Raw genomic sequence first — 17579 nt, 5'->3', positions numbered from 1 at the left:
GCCACAGAGCTCCTTTGTCCTTTGGGAGGCCTTTAAACACCTTTTTTTTTTTTTTTTTTTTTTTTTTTGGTCTTTTTGAGATAGGGTCTTACTATATAGGCTGGCCTTGAACTCACTTTGTAGCCCAAACTGGCCTCAAACTCACAGCAATCCTCCTGCCTCACTCTCCCGAGTGCTGGGTTTACAGGCATGCACCACCACAACTGGCGCCCTTTTTTGTTGCTGTTGTTTTGTTTTGTTTTGTATTTTTTTTAACTCATGACTTTGCGCTTAACCAAGCAAGTGCTTAAACCGCTGAGCTAAATCCCCAGCATCTGGCACCCTTCTTCATGGAGACTGGTGTCTACATTTGAACATCTAAGACAAGGGATGAACTCTGTGCTTGCTATTAAGTCCCTTGCTATTAAGTCCCTTAGGTTGGATTTCATAATACTGAGTACATGGAATTTGCTTTTTCTTTTCTTTTATGGCCTTTAGGAGGTGTCTGAAGCGCAGTGAGTACTCTACATTAACTATGTTGCATTCTTATTCAACTGTTAAAAAGTCTTGTAATTAAAATGGCAGTTTACTACAGACAAAAAGTACAGCAGGTTGCTCTTTTGGCAAAGCAGCCCGGGAAGTGACAGTGGCTGGTGACTCCACAGATAGCCAACTGTGCCACAGACAGAGCAGCTGTGACCAGACAGAGCATTTCACCCTTATGGAGTCTTGGAGGACTGCCATTAACTTATGACCAGCTTTTTCATAAAGGGCTTTTTGGACTTGGAGACGTTTAGTTACTGCCCAGATATGAGTTTGAAAGTTTAGGGTCAGCTTTCCAGCAAATCTGTCACTGTCTTTGCTTATGCCAGTCTCACCCAGTTTGCCAGGTGATTCCACTTTCTCATCTCAAGAAATACAGTTCAGAGGTGGGTGTGGTGGTACAAGCCTGTAATCCCAGCATTCAGTAGGCCAAGGCAGGAGGATTGCCCTGAGTTCAAGATCAGCCTGGGTTACATAGTGAATTCACGGCCAGGCTAAACTGCATAGTGATTTATTTTTTGGCTCTTGTCACCAAAAGTTGCAGTTGCTTGCTCATTTTCTACTATCATCTGTCACAATAATACCTACACTGTAAGGTTATAATGGTTAAATTCAATAATGCATATAAAATAATTAGTACTGAGTAGTTAACATATAAAAGACAATCAAATGCTAAGTATTATTTATAATATCAAATTAATAATACTAACAAGTAATCATAATATAGATACAAAATATCTTTTAGTCATGCAAAAAATATAGGCAACCATGCTGAGCATGGTGGTGCATGCCTGTAATCCTAGCACATGGAAGGCTGAGGCAGCAACATCTGAGAGTTTGCATCCGTCCAACCTGAATTGCACAAAAAAAGGGAATATATATATATATATATATATATATATATACACACACACACACACACACATACATACATACATACATACATACATGTGCAGCCAATTAAAACTTGAGGGGGCACTGGGGATCAAACTCATGACCTCACGCTTGCCAGGCAGGCATTTGAGCTGCTGAGCTAAACCTCCGGCCCCTGAATTGCCCTTTTAGTCTTGGGTTCTCTTTAAATTGAAACTATAATTGTGGGAAAGTGATGTTAAGCTCAAACCGGAATTTGGGATCGCTTCAGTGTTATACCAGGTTTCTTTGTAAATAAGAATGCCTTGTAGTTTTACACTCTTTTGCATGTGAAATTTTCTTCTAATCACATAGAAACCTGAAGAGTCATCAGAACCAGGTAGCAGCTTCAGGGAACATTAGTTCTTTTTTACGGGTGCCTGTCTGATGATCAGGTTTCCCACAACTGCCTTTTGGGCCTGTACCTTGTTTTTGCAGTTGGTTCCATTGATCATATCTGCTCTGCAGTTAGGAGACCTTCTCTGTGTGGGAAATGATGCCTGTGAGGGTGACAGTGGCTCGGAAGACAGACTCGAGGGACGTGGCTGACCACATGCCATGTGGATACATTTGGTCCTGTGACTCGTGACAAAAACCATGATGGGAGCAACAGCCTTTCCTTCCTGCATCTTTGTGCAGTTGTGTACCTAGACGGGCTGTGGAGGCCCAGTGGTCTTTTGAAGGCAAGGCCAAGAAGTATCCAAATGAATATAAAACCTTTGTTTTATGAGTTTTCTTGGTGATGAAGTAGTATGTACTTAATGCCAAATGACATAATCCCAAAGTTGAAAATTTCAAATGATAAAAATCTCAAGTTTAAAATCCCCAAAGATTAAAATCCTGAATGTTGGCCGGGGATTTAGCTCAGCAGTATAAGCACTCACCTGGCAAGCACGAGATCATGAGTTTGATACCTGGTACCAAAAAAAAAAAAAAAAAAAGAAAAAAGAAATATTCTAAATGTTGAAATCTGGAAAACTTGAATTCTGAATGGAAAATGGGTAATAAAGAAGGAGTAGAAGACTGAATTCGGGAGTGGTAATTAGTGCATTTTCAGCTGTGTGCAGGAGAGTTGCATCAGTTAGATTCGGCAGATCCCTAGAACCTGGGGAAGCATTGGTCCCTGTGTGGCTGTGAGGGTGTTTGCGGGGATTAGCCTGGGGCTGAGGTGGACTGGGGGAGGATCCTCCTACTGTCCACTCAGCAGGTCAGCAGAGAACAAATGTAGGAGCAAAGTGTCTCTCGAGAACTGGGCATTTTCTTAGGCTGCCTTGGGCAGCAGAACCTCAGGCTTGCTAGCCTTTGGGCCCCAGGACAAGACCAGTGAATTCTCAGGGCTCCAGTCTTTCAGGCGCAAACTGAGAATTACACTGTTGGCATAGTTAATATATAATATTGATACAACATGAGCATTGTGCATGTCTGTGAAAATGTGGAAGTCAGTGTGGTGGTACAGTCTGTAATTCCAGCGATTTGAGAGCCTGAGACAGGATGGTTGCAAATCTGAGACCAGCCTGTGCAATTTAGCCAGACCCTGTCTCAAAAGGGGCCAGACATTGAACTCAGAGCAAGACCCTGAGTTCAAACCCCAATGCAAGACAGGAAGAAAGAGATTATAGAGAGTTCATTGTGTTATTTCAGATGACTGCAGGCTGTTGGTCAGCTTTCTATTTTTCCATCACTGGGATAAAACCCCTGGCATAGATAGCTTCAAAGAGGGAAGGGTTTGTTTTGGCTTGCAGTTTCATAGCCTCAGTGGACCGTGATTGCCGTGAGTTTGAGGCAAGCTTGGGCTACACAGTGAGTTCAAGGCCAGCCTGAACTATATATCTCGACCTTGTCTTAAAAGATAGATAAGATTAACCATCACATGTAGTTACAGAGTTGTAAAGCTCTGTAGCTGAATGCACACGATTAACCAGCTATTGTGATACTCATTTTTTCTTTTTTTGTCTTTTTTCCATTACTGAGAATTGCACTCAGAACCTTTGCATTTGTCTACATCCGTAGTCTTTTTTTTTTTTATTTTTTGTGACAGTCTGGCTTAATTGCCTACGCTGGCCTGAACTTAATATCTTTCTGCCTCGATCTCCTAGAGGAGTGGGATTATAGGTGTGTGCCACCGTGCCCATTTTTATTTATTCTTTATGAGTACAGTTTATTTGCTCATATCTGTTATACAATTGTTGACTGTACGATTGTCATTAGTATACATGAATGCTTGTGCTAATGGTTACAAAATATGTTAATACTGCCTATTTTATTGTTTAAATTGGCCTACCATGCAGTGAATGTTCAGTAAGCATTAGTTGTCACTAAAGTGACAGCAGTAGTAACAATGGTAATTGTAATTTCTCTTAAAGTTGATAAAGTCACCTGTCTACCTTCCATATTCTATCCAAACATAGGCACACAGTGTATAAAGTTAAAATTTTTTGTCTAAAGTAGTGCTGTCCAGTAGAACTTTTTCTGGGGGGGAGTACTAGCAATCAAACTTGACCTCATGCTTGCCAGGCAGGTGCCGTGCTGCTGAGCTATATCCCTGCTTCAGTAGAACTTTTTGTCTTGCTGCTTGCTTTTTTTTTTTTGTACCAGGGATCAAACTCATGACCTCGGGCTGGGGATTTAGCTCAGAGGCATAAGCACCTGCCTTGCAAGCAGGTGGTCATGAGTTCGATCTCCAGTACCGATTTAAAAAAAAAAAAGTTAAATTCATGACCTCACACTTGCCAGGCAGGCACTTGTGCCCCTGAATTAAATCTCTGGCACTTGTGCTCTGAATTAAATCACCCCCTTTAGTGATAATGTCCTCTCCAGTTTAGCAGCCGCTGGCAACATCTAGCTAATGGTGACTGTGTTAGACAGAACACAGTCTAAAATGCCGCATTTTCCTATAGTTTGACCACATGTATTACTATTTTTTACCCCTATGCCCACTCTTTTAGAATGTTGTGAATGTTTCCCTTCACATGAGATACATACTCTTTTTTTTTTTTTTTTTGTCTTTTTTCCTTTTTATCGGTACCAGGGATCGAACTCAAGACTGCCTGCTTGCAAGGCAAGCACTTATGCCGCTGAGCTAAATCCCCAGCCCCTGAGATACATATTCTAATACTACACGTGTGATTTCTTGAAGCCTAGAACCAGCAAATATTATTTTCCCTTTTCTTGTAAAATATTAATTTTTTAAAATAGTAATGTAAACAGTGAACTTGAAAGGGCAAACCCAACGTAGTCTGGTCATGTTAGCCACTGTTTTGGGTTTCTGTATCACATGGGTGTATCTGAGTTACCTTCTTGGGACTTGGGGTGACTCCTACTGTATAAAACAGGTACTCCAGAACCAGGCATGGTGGCTCACACCTGTAATCCCAGCACTCGGAAGGCTGAGGTGGGAGAATCTTTGCAAGTTTGAGACTAGCCTGGGCTATAAAGTGAGCTCAAAGCCAGCCTGAACTGCATAGCAAGACCCTGTCTCAAAAAAGACACCCCCCCCCAAAAAAAAAAAAAAAAAAACGGTCACTCGTGCTGTTCCATTTAATAGATAAGAAAACTGAGAAAGAGAGATCTGACAACTGGCCTGAGGTTCATAACTGGTTAAGGGGCAGGGCTGGGAGCTGACGCCACAGAGCTTCAGAGCCTATGCTCTTAACCGTAGTTCCTTACTTTAAACCCCACTGCTAATTATGTTTTAGAATTCTGACTTTTCAGGTTTGAGGATGGGAATATCTGTCTGCCTTTACAAGATCTCTGGTAGACTATGGGGAGTGCTCAGTAGTGAGACTATTTCTCCCTCTGCACCTATGAATATTCACACTTAGCTGACCAAAGACTACATAGCTTGATCACTTCAGGCCAGGTTTTGTTATCAAATTATTTGCTGTAGGGGACAGAATTCTAAGGATTTGGGAATTTCAAATAAGAAATTAAGGCCCTCACACTGAGCTACCTACCCAGCCTTTTTTACTTTTATATAGGGTCTTGCTGAGTTTTCCAAGTGGTGCTTGGCTTGTTATGTTGAGCAGTGCATCCTGAATAGAGTCGAACATATTAGAAGTAGACATAATACAGCCGACTTTCCAAACGTAACAACAGCAGGCTGGAGAGCTTGCTCGTTTAATGATCGTGTGGCTGACTGACGGCAGAGGCTTGCTGCTGACACACACACACACACACACACGCACACACGCATGCACACCCAGCATTTCAAGAAAGTATTGTTAGGGCTGGCCTGAGGTTCAGAAGTAGAGCTCTTGAGTAGTAGCAAGTGTGAGGCCCTGGGTTCAGTCCCTGTAACTGCAAAGAGAGACAGACAGATGGTCAATTGTACAAATGTTTGAATTTAGGGTATGTTTTCTACTGAATGCTTATCAGGTAACACCACTGTAAAGTTATGAAGTAGTAAATTGAACCATCAGTTAAACTGGAAAATTGGTAACTGTATTTAATAATTCAAAATAGTGTATAGCCGGGTGTGGCGGTGCACACCATAATCCCAGCACTCGGGAGGCTGAGATGGGGATCACTGTGAGTTTGAGGCCAGCCTGAACTGCAGAGCGTGACCCTGTCTCAAGAAGATAATCCTCCCTCATAGCCTTGAGAGATAGTTAGTCCATCCTTTAATTCCTGAGTAAGGTAAGTAAATTAAACCCTAGAGAAGCTAAGTCACTTTTCTCTAACTCGGATTTTCTGTGTTAATTCTAAGAGGTTATAAATCAGTCTCGATTTCCTTCGACCTGCAAGCTTAGTGTTGTCTGACTTTTTGCTTTATAGGATTGGTCCCACCTTGTCATCTCACAGGGAAAAGCGATCTGCGGCGAGCCTCCCAGTGGCTTGTTGGGAGGCCTCCAATTACTCTTTTTCTTTTTTTTTGATATAGGACTCAAATTCAGGAGCTTGCACTTGCCAGGCAGGCAATGTACTGCTGAGCTAAATGCCTGGCCAGAGACCCCAAATTCTAATCATGGTGTTATTTATTTCTCTTAGGCTCCTATCCTTCCCCCAAAGCTGGAGCTACTCTGGTTGTGTACAAGGACTTGCTAGTGCTCTTTGGTGGCTGGACACGGCCAAGCCCTTATCCTCTGCACCAACCAGAGAGATTCTTTGATGAAATACACACTTACTCACCCTCTAAAAACTGGTAAGCCACAAAAGCAAGCTTCTTTAAATGTGGAAGAAAAGATTTTAAAGCTCTGGATTCCTTGTTCTCATTGCTGTTTGAAACAGTGTCTCACTATATAGTCAGGCTGACCTTGGCCTTGAACTTTGCTGTCCTCAACCACACTTAGCTTTTGTGTCATGAATCCTTTGGAGAATTTGATGAAAAACTAAAAACTCTTCTCTCAGGGATGGAGGAAAGTATCATAATCAGCTTTCGTCTGTAGCTTCAGAAGGTTTGCAGGACCCACTTTGGACCATAGGTTCAGAACCCTTTTTTCAACCAGGCATGGTGGTGCAGGCCTTAATCTCAGCACTTGGGAGGCCAAGGCAGGAGGATTACTGCAAATTCCAGACCAATTTGGGTGACACTAGTAAGTTCAAGGCCAACCTGAGCTACATAGCAAGACCCTGTCTCAAAAAAAAAAAAGAAAATACTGAAGAAAAATAAGTGTACCAGTTAGAGAAGAAGGTGCCCTTCGGAGTTGGCTGCTAATTCCCCAAGAGTGATACAGATTCAGATGATTCTTTGTACTTTTTTTTTTTTAGACTTAAGGTGACAGCAACCCTGCTCCTGTTAAGAAATACAAACAAGGGGCCAGGGATTTAGCTCAGTGGCATAAGTGTCTGCCTTGCAAGCAGGTAGTCGTGAGTTCAATCCCCAGTACCGACAAAAAAGAAATACAAACACGTTCTTGGTATCTGCTACTGACAGGCCCACAGGGAGAGGTGGTGGTGGTGCTCCTTCTGCACATCAGACTGAACCAGTCTTGTGCCTCATCATCATCTTCCCCTCCCTGTCTCTCCAGACTGCCCACACTGAGGGCCTAAAAGTTAATGAGTATAACTTTAAGAAAGTTTGCATGAAGCCAAGGATGGAGCTCAGCAGCACAGCACCTGCCTGACAAGTGCAAGGTCCTGAATTTGATTCCCAGTACCAAAGAAAAATGTTTATAGGAAACGCATAAGTATCTTACACCACCACCAGCCCCCTTTTTTGATACTGGGGATTGACTGCAGTGCCTTCATTCTGAGCTACCCCTCAGGCCATTTTTTGAGACAGGTCTCACTAAGTTGTCCAGCTGGGCTGTCACCTGCAGTCCTCCTGCACCTCCTTTCCCAGAGTGCTGGGATTACTGGCATGCAACACCACACCGTGTTTTGTCCTCCCTTTATTCTCCTAATAATATTTTTTCTCAAGGTGATGGGATTATCATTTTAAATTTTTGTTGTTTGCTTTAAACCTGTGCATTCACAAGCAGATGGTGCTGACTTCTTGGTCTCCTCTGTTCATATTAGGTGGAATTGCATTGTAACAACCCATGGGCCCCCTCCCATGGCCGGCCACTCCTCCTGTGTGATAGATGATAAAATGATTGTCTTTGGTGGCTCTTTAGGATCCCGGCAAATGTAAGTATATTTGGTTTGCTCCATATTAACCTGAAGGTAAATACACCTGAGAATAACAGGCCAGGAAACTAACCTAGGGATTGGAGCTGGAGTTGAGTGTGGGAGTGCCTGCCTACCATATGTGAGGGCTTGGGTTCCGTCCCCAGTACTTCAGAAAAAGAATAAAAAAAGAAAAAGAAAATTAGTTCAAGAGCCAGTTTTCCTGAGTATGATTCTTACAAATCCAATTAGTTATCTTGCCCTAGCATCCTATCCTTTAGTTCTTTAATCATATACCAGTTAAGTTGGGCAGTTTGCTGCATAAAATCAAAGTCATGTTAAATGTGGTTCTGTTTGGTGTTTCATCGGGATACATTCTGATGGACCCCCACCTTGTCTGCTGTACTATGCCTATAGAAGCAGGGGATTTCTACTTAATTTATTACACGGCTCAGGCCCATGGGGACTGTAGACAGGAGAGTGGTGGACGTGAGCTCTGCAGATAGAATGGGCTGAGTGGATGGACGGCATGAGAAAACTGTGTCAGGTATGCTGCACTCTGCGAGGCCCTTCTCCCCACCCCATCCTTTCCACCTCTGAGCGATGTTGGCCAACTCAGGCCAGAGGCAAGAGCCAGTCTGTCTAAGTCACCATTCAGCCAGTGCAGCCATAGGCACAGCAGTTGTCCTTTCCGCTGGGCTCTGAAGTGGGAGTTGATGAGCTGTCAGCAGTAAATTATTCAGAGCCAGCCCTTTCCTCTGTGACAAAGTACTCCCTGCTTTCCTGCTTTAAAATAGTTACAGAAAAACTAACAGAGCTGCCCTTTAGTTAAAAGCGGTTTAACTTTGGAATCCATGTAGTCCTGTATGTGAAGAGAGGGCCTCAGAGAAGTGACCATAACGTAGAGACTGCCATCTAGCAGTCTGTCCTTCTGCTGGCCTCTAGAGAATTGGTAATGCTGGTTTGAACTTGATCAAACTACAGCTTTCATTAGCATTGTGAAATTCCTTTTTGTAGCCAGGATCAATAAAGCTTTTCACTCTTGGACTGTGAAAGTATATCAGCTACCTTTGGAATATTTTTCTCCTCTTTTCATTTTGATCTTATTTATTTATTTGTTTCTTGTTTTTTGAGACAGGATCTTGATTTATAAATCAGGTTGCACATAAACTCAGTCTGTAGCCCAGTCTGGCCTCAGATTCATACTGATCCTCCTACCTTAGCCTCCCAAGTGCTGAGATTATGCCACCACCCTTGGTTTGGTTTTTATTTTTAGAAGACTACATACAAGCTGGGTGTGGTGGCACATGGCCATAATCTCAGCACTTGGAAGGTCAAGGCAGGAAGATGACCAGCCTTCAAGGCCAGCCTTGACTAAATAGCAAGACCCTGTCTCAAACAAAACAGAACAAAACAAAACAAAAGACTACATTCAACCAGACATAGTGGTACACACTGCAGCTCTAGCACTCTGGGAGGCGGAGGGCAACTTGGCAGTTTAGCTAGACCCTGTCTCAAAATTTGAAAGCCTGGGAATATAACTCAGTGCAAAGACCCTGGGTTCAATCCTGAGTCCCCCATCCCCATTATATACAGCTTGACCAATAGCAATTTCTTCCTATCCCAAATAATTTGTACTTTAGATACCATTGTGTGGCCACAGATGTGATTCACACAAGGCCTTATGGTAAGTGGACAGGACAAAGATTTAACAGTCTCCAGATGTGTTTTAGGGATAATAGAGGAAGAAAAATAAAGTTTTAAGGGCTAGCTATGGGCCCGGCATTTTGCTGGACATATTTATAAATGTAACTTCATTTATATCAGCTTTTCAGAGTAGCAGTACTTGTACTTGATAGATATGGAAACAATTACAGAAAATTAAGTTTCTTGTTCAAGCCACAGAGCTAGGATTTCAACAGTGATCTTTCTGGTTGTGAAGCCCCTGAACTCTAGGGAGTCTATTTCTGAAGCTTCTTCCACCCCAGACCAGCTCTGATTGTGGAAAGGGCGCAGCTTTGCCAGTGGGGCACAGGCACATGGAACTTCCTGACCGCCGCTGGGGTCCCTGGAAGCTCCCAGCATCCTCATTCTTCTGTCCTTATCTCACACAGGAGCAGTGATGTCTGGGTCCTTGACCTCGAGCAGTGGGCATGGTCCAAGCCGAACGTCACCGGCCCCAGTCCTCATCCTCGAGGTGGTCAATCTCAGGTGCTCAGGAATTAAAATAACTATTCACCAAACACTGTAGCATCTTTCAGTTAGAACAGGAGAGGGAGGAGGGAGTCAGGTAAGATGCCAGTAGGCACTGAGCCGAAGAGAATTTGTAATTCTTGGTTTTTTTTTTTTTTTTTTTTTTTTTTGGCTGGTGTTTAGTTTTCATTTCTGATGGTCATATTATTTATAGTAGCTTTATATTGTACCTCTCCTCAAAGTATTTACTTTGCTGTTTCATTTCTCAAGTGAAGCCTGAATTTTGTGTGATTGGCTTTCATATTAATATTTGAACAACAAAGAATGTATCCACTTGGGAATTAAATATAATTTATTCAAGGGATTCAAATTGACAGGGTTTGGGGAGAATAGAAAGCTTAAGATAACCAAAACACCCATTTGGGAGCTGGGTTTGCTATTTTTATGTCACAAGCACAAGAAGTCACTTACCTATGTCATTGTAGGTTTACTTGAAACTTTTTCCCTCCTCCAGATTGTCATAGACAACTCGACTATCTTAATCCTTGGAGGGTGTGGTGGTCCCAATGCTGTGAGTATTGCTTGTGTGGCATTTCCGTGCAGTGCTGCTAAGTATTCAAACCTGCTCCCCTGGCTTACCATGGAAAAGTACACAAGACACTCTCTGCAGTGTTTTCATTAGACTATGTCTTGTCCACCTTGGGCATATAGCCTTTCTATTTTCTGGCCTTCTCCCCCCACCCTTTTTGGGAAGATCATGAAATGCTGTTAATCAAAGATATTTATCTCTTGTATATTCCTGTCTGTATCCTTCCACTTCCTGTTTCCGCTTTGAACTTTAAGGTTTACTGTTATCCTTTTTTTCAAAAGTGCAGTCAATAGAAAAGCAGGTGAGTAGCTTCCCAGGTCCACCCGGAATTTATTTACAAATGCAGTTTCTGCCATATGTAGTGGCACATCAAGCATTTGGGAGGCTGATGGGCTACATAGTGAGACCTTGTCTCAAAAAAAAAGAATGCAGTTTCAGACAGTTTGGATATGTTATTATCCTCTCCTTTGCGCACGCACACGTACCCATAGGTCAAACCAGTATAGTTGATTCATGGATGAGAAACACAATTCCATGTGCCAGGCCAGCCAGCGGTAGTGCGTGTGTCGATGGCAGTGTGATTGGGGGCATGCACACCTGAGTACAAAACGAGGACCTGCCTTCTCTTGGAAGGCCTGTGCACTTTCTAGAGCAGACAGCCCCTTTGAGGCTGCAGCTCTGCGTGTGCAGTGTGCTGTATGCTGCACCTGAGTCCTGCTGTTGACCCTTTTCTTCCAGCTTTTCAAGGACGCTTGGTTGCTGCACATGCACTCGGGTCCGTGGGCCTGGCAGCCGCTCAAGGTAGAAAATGAAGATCATGGGGCTCCGGAACTGTGGTGCCATCCAGCCTGCCGGGTAAGCAGAGAGCTGACTGGCCAGCACGAGGAGACGTTCTCCACCAGAAAACCAAACCTGCCATCGGTCTGTCAGGCTGCAAAGGAGATTTGTACAGAAATAGAAAACACTTTGGTGCCACAAAAGGTGGACATTGAGTGTAGCTGCTTCATCATTTCTTTTATAGATGAGCTACTAGATAGGAAAAATTACACAGTCCCCACTCATTCATTAATCCCAACTTTAAATATCTGTGTCTGTAAAATTCCCCCCAGATTTCCACCAAGAAAAACTGACTCCTTCCTCCATTCTACCTATATTCTATAGACACATCTAGTGAGAGAGACACCAGTTGTTCCCATATCTGTATGGCCATCTAGCCTGGAGAACAGACTACGTTATTTTCATCTCCATGTAATTCATCTGTATCTCAGGTCTACAAGATGCGTGGCATATCAGCCAGGCCTAGATTTGGTGCATACTTGTAATCTCAGCTGTTTGGGACGCTGAGGTAGGAGGATTATGAGTTTGAAGTAAGCCTGGGAGCGTAACAAGAATCTCAAAAGAAAATTAAAAAGTGTTGGAAATGTAGCTCAGTAGCAGATCTCTTGTCTAGTATTCACTAGGCCCTGATTTTAATCCCTAGTACCACAAAAAAAAAAAAAAAAAAAAGCAAAAAACACATCAACAGCAACAAAAACCAGACAGATGCCTTGCGTATTGGATTACTTATGTTTAAATGTTTGATGGTTGAAGGATCAGAATTGTAGAAGAGGCTGTGAGCACAGGTCCTTTGTCTTCCAGGTGGGACAGTGTGTGGTGGTCTTCAGCCAGGCTCCTAGTGGGAGAGCCCCCCTCAGCCCCAGTTTGAACTCTCGCCCATCACCTATCAGTGCCACTCCTCCAGCCCTGGTTCCTGAAACCCGAGAGTACCGCTCGCAGTCTCCCGTGAGGAGTATGGACGAAGCTCCTTGTGTTAATGGCCGCTGGGGAACTCTGAGGCCCAGGGCTCAAAGGCAGACTCCCTCAGGTTCCCGGGAAGGGAGCCTTTCCCCGGCCAGAGGAGATGGCTCTCCTGTCCTCAATGGCGGGAGTTTGTCTCCAGGAACAGCAGCTGTTGGTGGCTCTTCCTTGGACAGTCCTGTACAGGCCTTATCTCCAAGTACTCCTGCTGCTGAAGGATGCGACCTAAAAATAGGACTTGCTTTAGCCCCTCGGCGAGGGTCACTACCAGATCAGAAAGATCTGAGATTAGGGTCCATAGATCTGAGTTGGGACCTGAAACCTGCTTCCGGGAGCAATCATATGGATGGTGTGGACAACAGGACAGCTGGGGGGAGTTCAAGACACCCTCCAGAACAGACCAATGGTGTGCATACCCCTCCGCACGTGGCCAGTGCCCTTGCAGGGGCTGTCTCACCCAGTGCCCTGCGTCGGAGTCTGGAGGCCATCAAAGCAATATCATCCAAAGGCCCCTCGGCTTCTGCAGCACTAAGTCCTCCCCTTGGGTCTTCTCCTGGCTCTCCTGGGAGCCAGAGCCTTAGCAGTGGAGAAACAGTCCCCATCCCCCGCCCAGGCCCAACAGGATCTGCCCAAGGAGATGGACATTCCTTACCTCCCATTGCCCGCCGCCTGGGCCACCACCCGCCACAGTCCCTCAATGTTGGCAAGCCCCTGTACCAGAGTATGAACTGCAAGCCCATGCAGATGTACGTGCTAGACATTAAAGACACCAAGGAGAAGGGGCGTGTCAAGTGGAAAGTATTCAGCAGCGCCTCTGTTGTGGGACCCCCGGAAACCAGCCTGCACACAGTGGTCCAAGGCAGGGGCGAGCTTATCATATTTGGAGGACTCATGGACAAGAAGCAGAATGTGAAGTACTATCCAAAAACAAACGCCTTGTACTTTGTGCGTGCAAAGAGATAATGTGTGCGAAATCCCCTGTCCCTTTCTGTAGCTTTTCATTTGGAATTTTCCAGTGTGCAAGCATTTGGACTAAGAATTGGGAAAACAATAACATTATTCCTATAAACCAAAACTCCAATGCCCGATCTAACTCACTCCAGGCTGGGATCAAATCTTCATTAAGAAAAAAATTATATATAAAATGTATATTATATAACCAACTCTGTTTACAAAAAAGAGAGAGATCTCCGTCCTAGTTCAGATAAAGTTGTTGCTGTGTTTTAGCAGAGGCTGAGCTGCCTTTTTCTACCTTGCTGATAACTAGACCAAGAATCATTAAGTTTCCAGTAGAAACTGAAGAGCCCCTGCACATCTATCTTCATGTGGCCTTCTCAGAATCAGAGAACAGGAAGGGCATAGATGAGACCAAAGGAGCTTTCAACGCAGCCCCCACTTCTGCGGTGCTGGTGGGGTGAAAGAAACTCAGAAGAAAACCGCAGAGGACCTGTGCCAGCTCCGCAGGATGCCCTGTGCCTGGTCCCCTTCTGCCCTCTGACCCAGGGAGTCGCCCAGCAAGGAGTTTCCTTTTCCAAGTGTGCCAGGATCATCGAGGATCAGCTCACACAGCTGACATCTGTCCACCTCATATCCCATTGCTCCTTTGAATGCTCCCTACATGTCTCAGAAAACATTTGCTATTTGTGGAATTTTCTGACAATCATGTTTGATTGCAAGTTCCCAAAACTTGTATTTTCTGCTTTTCCTTATTTTAGAATTTTTGTTCTCAGTCTGAATTTCCCATGTGAAGGCTCCCCCCGCCCCACCCACACACCTTTTTCCATGTGGATTTCCTAAGCCCTAAAACTTTTTCTCACTTTGCTTCTTTCACAGCTCAGGTTCCTGGAGAAGTCAGATGCTCCTTAGAAATGCTTCCAGAACCCTTTCCCTGGCATCTCTAGGAGACAAGTATGGAATTCTAAGATGCTAGTATAGTGGAAAACCCTTGAAGCTTTGAAGGGCACTCTGTGGGTTTCTTTTTAGTTCCAGAACACATAGGGCACGCTCATCTGAGTTTATAGAACAAGGAAGTTGGTTCTGGGAAAAATCCTAGTGACATTTCATTTTAAGGGGGGGGAATTTTTTCCCTGTGACATGTGTTCTTGTGCCTGGCTGTTAACAGGTGATTGGATTGCACATCGTGTACTTGACCTTTGTGACATCTGGCGCCCTGGGGAGCAACTTCATCAATTATTTGTGTTTGTCTTGAAGTTCTCATGTCACCCAACAGGGCTTGGGTTTTAGCTTTCCCTTTATTTCTGAAATAAGGCACAACCAAGTAAGAACATTTCTTTGGTTAATACAGAAAGTTAGACGTTAACTGTCTCCAAACCATGCCCAGAACATAGGAAATGTCAAATGAGTTTATTTCAAATGGGACCGTTTAAATGTGAGGTTTTGGTGATTTCCCGTCAGTGGATAGATTTTTTATTTTACCTTTAAGATTTCAATTTCAAAGCATGTTTCCCACCCCACGCTCCCTTTCTCTTGTTAGCATTTCTCAGGCACAAGCCGTCTACAGCTGGCCCTGGATCCTGGCCCCCAGCCAGCACTTCACAGTCTTTCTGACAAGTGTGATTTCTCCTGTTGCATCATGCTGAACCCTTCCTCTCACTGTCCGCGCCCTCAGTGTGGTCTTGATGGGGAAGCCCTCTGGTGCCAAGCCCAGGAAAGGGCCAGCTCACGGGGAGGGTGCGCGTCCTGAAGCCGCTCTACTGCTCCCTCGGAGGAGGAGACCATGCGCCTACTTCCTCTGGTGTCACGCCGCTCGAAGCTGTGCACAGGGCTTTCCGAAACTCCTGCTCTGTGCCAATGCCAGTCCTTCCTTGGCCAAGACTGTTCAATCACATGGGGTCCTGATTTATAAGGCGAAGCCAGCCTAGAGAATTAGCATCCTAGGAGGTTTGGTGTCTCTGCTGTGCGGAACCTCATCTATGACATTGTGTTTGTGCATGGACAGTGCCTCCACACTCAGTTCCCACATAAGTATGAAGTGTTTGGAAGCTTGAAAGTTCAGAATCTTCACTTGGTAATCTTTTCCTTGTCCTGTGGCCTTCCTACGCCAGCTGTTCACCTGTTGATTCCTGTGCTTTCCCAAGTAGGCAAGCGACAGAAACATTGATTCTCTTAGAAAGTAACCCGGCTCCTCTGAACTCCATGCACCCCAGTATTACCCGCACCACTGGGGACTAGACTGTCAGTTTACAGCCCTCTGAGAACAATCCACCGCGTCCACACTCAAGTGTGTGCGTCTCGACTCCCGGGCACTGTGGGTGTGGACCCAGTACAGTCATGATTGTCTCCTTGGGCACCTGGGGGCCACCTGCAGTGGGGGTCTCAGTGCCACTGCATGGGATGGAACCACAACTCTGTTTTTGAGGTGATACCAATTTTGTCTTAAATTCATTGAGAGAAATGAGACAAAATATTTTTCTTTAAACCCTCAGGAGCACCTAAAGGAAATATTTATCAGTATTTAAGTATTTAAAACACATCTTGTTTCTACTTGAAGCTTTAACCCCTCCATTCCTACAAGTGTGCCTTTGAGAGCCCCCCGGGTCATAATGACTTCACTGGTCACCACGCTGACCTCATTAAGAATTTTTAGTCTCTTACGCCCTCTTGGACAGAGCTTCCTGTTCTCATTTCACGTTATACAGCAGAGAGCATTCTGTGTTTTTGTTCCTATTTCCACCCTTTTCCACACATGGATGGTGGGCTACATTCCCCCTCTCTGCCCCCCATTCTGGAAGCACCAGTTTGGTGTCAGAACAAGCTTAAATTTTGTTTTCAAGGCAATACAAGACTTACTCTCCTCCTAGCCTTCTGGGGTTGACTTGATTTTAACATTTGCATTTGTAGCAAGAGCTGAAACCATAGACTATCTAGGAACTATATTGGAACACTTTGATAAAGAGGAGGAGGAGGAAGAAAGAAACCCACCGTAAAAGTCTTGACTTTGGAGGATGGAATGCCACTGGCCAGCAGACAAGGGGATCGTTCCCTGTCCTTCACCTTGTCAGTCTGGGTTTCCTCCGCTTCGCTTTCCCTTCCCCTTCAGAGTAATACACCTGGTTGGTCTGTCTGTCCGTCCTTGTCTTCCTGGTGATCCTGGCATGGTGATGTGCTCTGCTTTGCATTATCTGTGGTTTTGCACCAGCGTTGCTGTCAGTGGAGAGGATCTGAAGACGCCAGGGTGGCAAGCCCATGCCCAGCTGTCCGCCAGAACTGTAGAAGGCCTGTTCTGCGGCTCCCTGCCCCGTGTTCGTTGTGAGTGAGAGCAAACCTTAGGCTTGGGCTCCACTGAACTCTACCTGCTCTGCTCCCTCCCACCAATCAGGGTTCATGTCAGTGCACACCCATCGTGCCCTGGCAAAGCTGGTGCTGTGAGTGATGTTTCCCATACAGTTCGGGGGTGCCAGCCGGCTTACCCTGAGATAGTAGTCATTTTAGGCACATAACAGTGTAGGAATGAAAATGGATTTCATGAATATTTAAATCTGTCGGTTTCATTTTTTGTTAATGTTTTCCCCTGATGACTTTTTAGCAATTTAACAAATAAAACAAAATGGACAGAATTGTCTTTGACTTTTTTTTTTTGTATCAGGAATCAAACCCAGGACCTCATACTTGCCAGGCAGGCGCTATGCCACTGAGCTATCCCTGGCCTTGTGCTAAATCCCCAGCCTTGACTTTTAGTATAGAAAAGGGGGAAAATTACAGTAGAAATTAGTTGAGGTTAGAAGCAAGGTAGTTGGACTAGGCATGGTGGTGTGCACACCTGTAATGCCAGTACTCTAGGAGGCTGAGAGAGGAGCATGGTTAGGTTTGAGTGAAGCGTGGCCTGGGTAACTTTCACCCCGTCTCAAAAAAGTTTAAAAGGGATGGGTATGTAGCTTGGCACAAGGACCCTGGGTTCAATCCCTAACGCTAAAAAATGCTAAAGTGAGATAGGTGGAAAGGCGCTTTGTCTCTAGGTGGATTGTGTTTATGGGTGGGGAGAGAGCTGCCCTTCTCCGGG

The 17579-nt window shown here is 44.6% G+C and overlaps 1 protein-coding gene across 8 annotated transcripts in view; it reads left to right on the top strand.

Annotated features, from left to right (window-relative positions):
- Fbxo42 (F-box protein 42) overlaps window positions 1-17136 on the top strand; it is a 72845-nt gene extending 55709 nt beyond the window's left edge. For 7 of the 8 annotated variants that reach the window (XM_063235588.1, XM_063235582.1, XM_063235585.1 and 4 more), the window contains 6 exons: window positions 6421-6574; window positions 7891-8001; window positions 10095-10191; window positions 10688-10744; window positions 11501-11617; window positions 12401-17136. In XM_063235588.1, coding sequence (XP_063091658.1) covers window positions 6421-6574; window positions 7891-8001; window positions 10095-10191; window positions 10688-10744; window positions 11501-11617; window positions 12401-13522 — 1658 coding nt within the window. In that variant the 3' untranslated portion in view covers window positions 13523-17136. The remainder of the gene's footprint in view (window positions 1-6420; window positions 6575-7890; window positions 8002-10094; window positions 10192-10687; window positions 10745-11500; window positions 11618-12400) is intronic. The other variant, XR_010042953.1, reaches the window with a different exon arrangement.
- Window positions 17137-17579: the final 443 nt, after the last annotated feature.

This window comes from Cavia porcellus, unplaced genomic scaffold, assembly GCF_034190915.1.
Source record: "Cavia porcellus strain 051 isolate PalLab524CR breed Dunkin Hartley unplaced genomic scaffold, mCavPor4.1 scaffold_25, whole genome shotgun sequence".
Lineage (NCBI taxonomy): Eukaryota > Metazoa > Chordata > Mammalia > Rodentia > Caviidae > Cavia > Cavia porcellus.
Note: the sequence above shows the minus strand (reverse complement) of the source record. Positions and strands in the feature narration are given on the sequence as shown.